General features: G+C 43.5%; 1 protein-coding gene across 1 annotated transcript in view; it reads left to right on the top strand.

Moving 5' to 3' along the window:
- Positions 1-197: 197 nt before the first annotated feature.
- dnajb11 (DnaJ heat shock protein family (Hsp40) member B11) overlaps positions 198-1,611 on the top strand; it is a 13,215-nt gene continuing 11,801 nt past the window's right edge. The window contains exons 1-2 of the mRNA XM_015404364.1: positions 198-397; positions 758-914. Coding sequence (XP_015259850.1) covers positions 324-397; positions 758-914 — 231 coding nt within the window. The 5' untranslated portion in view covers positions 198-323. The remainder of the gene's footprint in view (positions 398-757; positions 915-1,611) is intronic.

Genomic DNA, 1,611 nt, shown 5'->3' with positions numbered 1-1,611 from the left:
TTTTTTTTTCTTTTTTTTTCCCACCACATTTTCTGACTGAAACAAATATATATATATATATATATATTATACATGCATACAGACACACAAATATAAATACTTTGAATTCTGCCCATCTATATCATACATTGTGCCAAACCTGGTCCGTTTGATGAATCTTTAGGTTGCGGCCCCTTTAAATGTGGGCGGAGTCAGTGGCCACGCTTCGGTGGGCGGGGTCTTTGTGACAGGAGGAAGAAGGCTTGTAAGAAACAGCCGGATCTTAGCTTGAAAAGCCGGGGCTGTTACCTTCTCCATCGCCGTCTTCTTAACTCCGGGGATCTATGGCAAAGAAAGGGATGAACATCTGGACCGTTTGCTGCCTGTTGCTCTACGTCATCACGGCGGTGCTAGCCAGGTAGGCGGCTCTCCTCCGGAGGGAAGCGGCGGTGGAACGGCGCCGCCGGATGGGACACATGTTTAGCTGTGATTGGTCTAAGCATGTGAGGAGCAGAGCTGGCTGACAGGGAGCTCTGCCTCTGACGGCGGCTGTGTTTTCTCCTTTATTCTGTAAATCCCAGATGTTTTAGCTGTAAAGCTCTAATGTTTTGGTGTAGTTAGCAGAGTTAGCTCGGAGTTAGCATCGGTTCAGAGGGACTTTAGCTGCTGACCTGCAGCATCCCTTCCAGGACAGGGAGCAGCAGCAGCAGCAGAGCTGTGTGTGTTTCTGTAGCTAGAATAACTGCCACCATGACGCCTCTCTCCCTCTCTGATGTAGCCGAGATTTCTATAAGATCTTGGGGGTGAGTAAGGATGCATCCATCAGGGACATCAAGAAGGCCTACAGAAAGCTAGCTCTGCAGCTGCACCCCGACAGGAACCCTGACGACCCCAAAGCACAGGACAAGTTCGCAGACCTGGGAGCAGCTTATGAGGTGAGACAACAGATTCATTCCAGCTAGAGAGGAGGAACAATTCCACCTTTATTTATTAACATACTTTTAAACTCTTGGAGCATCTTTATATATAAATGAAATAGATTAAATATCAAATTCAACACCTGCAGGAAGTCCTAAAAAGCTTTTGTTATAAAACTCTTGAGCGTTTACTATTATGAAGGATCCAAGCTCTGTGATTGGTCGGCTCCACCGTGTGGCTGCTTCCTATTGGCTGGAAGGCGGACCAGCTGGTGCTGTGAAAAGTGGGACGTGGATGAATGGGAGTGGATTATTATATGAGCTGCAGGTGTTTCCATCCCAAATGATCATGTTTCCTGTAAATGAAACTGATTCAGATTTTTATTTCCACACATTAAATTTAAGGTTGTAGGGAAGTAATGTTTAAATGTCAAATCATTCTGGGTTAAACATGTATATAAATGTTCTCTTTATTAGACCATATTGTCCCAAAAGTTAGAAAATTTCTATTTGAAAAACAATCCTGTCTTAAATTCTTTGTTGTTGTTTTTTTTCCGTTATCTTCTGCAGGCCAGTTAGTTCTACGTCAGCTTGTACATCTAAATTCAGCCAATCATATATCAACGTTTATTGGTCAATCAAATTTGTTCAGTCATAGCATCTTGATTCATATGTCGTAGCTAATATACGCAACGGTTGAAATCAGAATCCTTTC

The sequence above is a fragment of the Cyprinodon variegatus genome, unplaced genomic scaffold, assembly GCF_000732505.1.
Source record: "Cyprinodon variegatus isolate N-32 unplaced genomic scaffold, C_variegatus-1.0 Scaffold1710, whole genome shotgun sequence".
NCBI lineage: Eukaryota > Metazoa > Chordata > Actinopteri > Cyprinodontiformes > Cyprinodontidae > Cyprinodon > Cyprinodon variegatus.
This window is presented reverse-complemented; position numbering and strand designations above follow the sequence as displayed.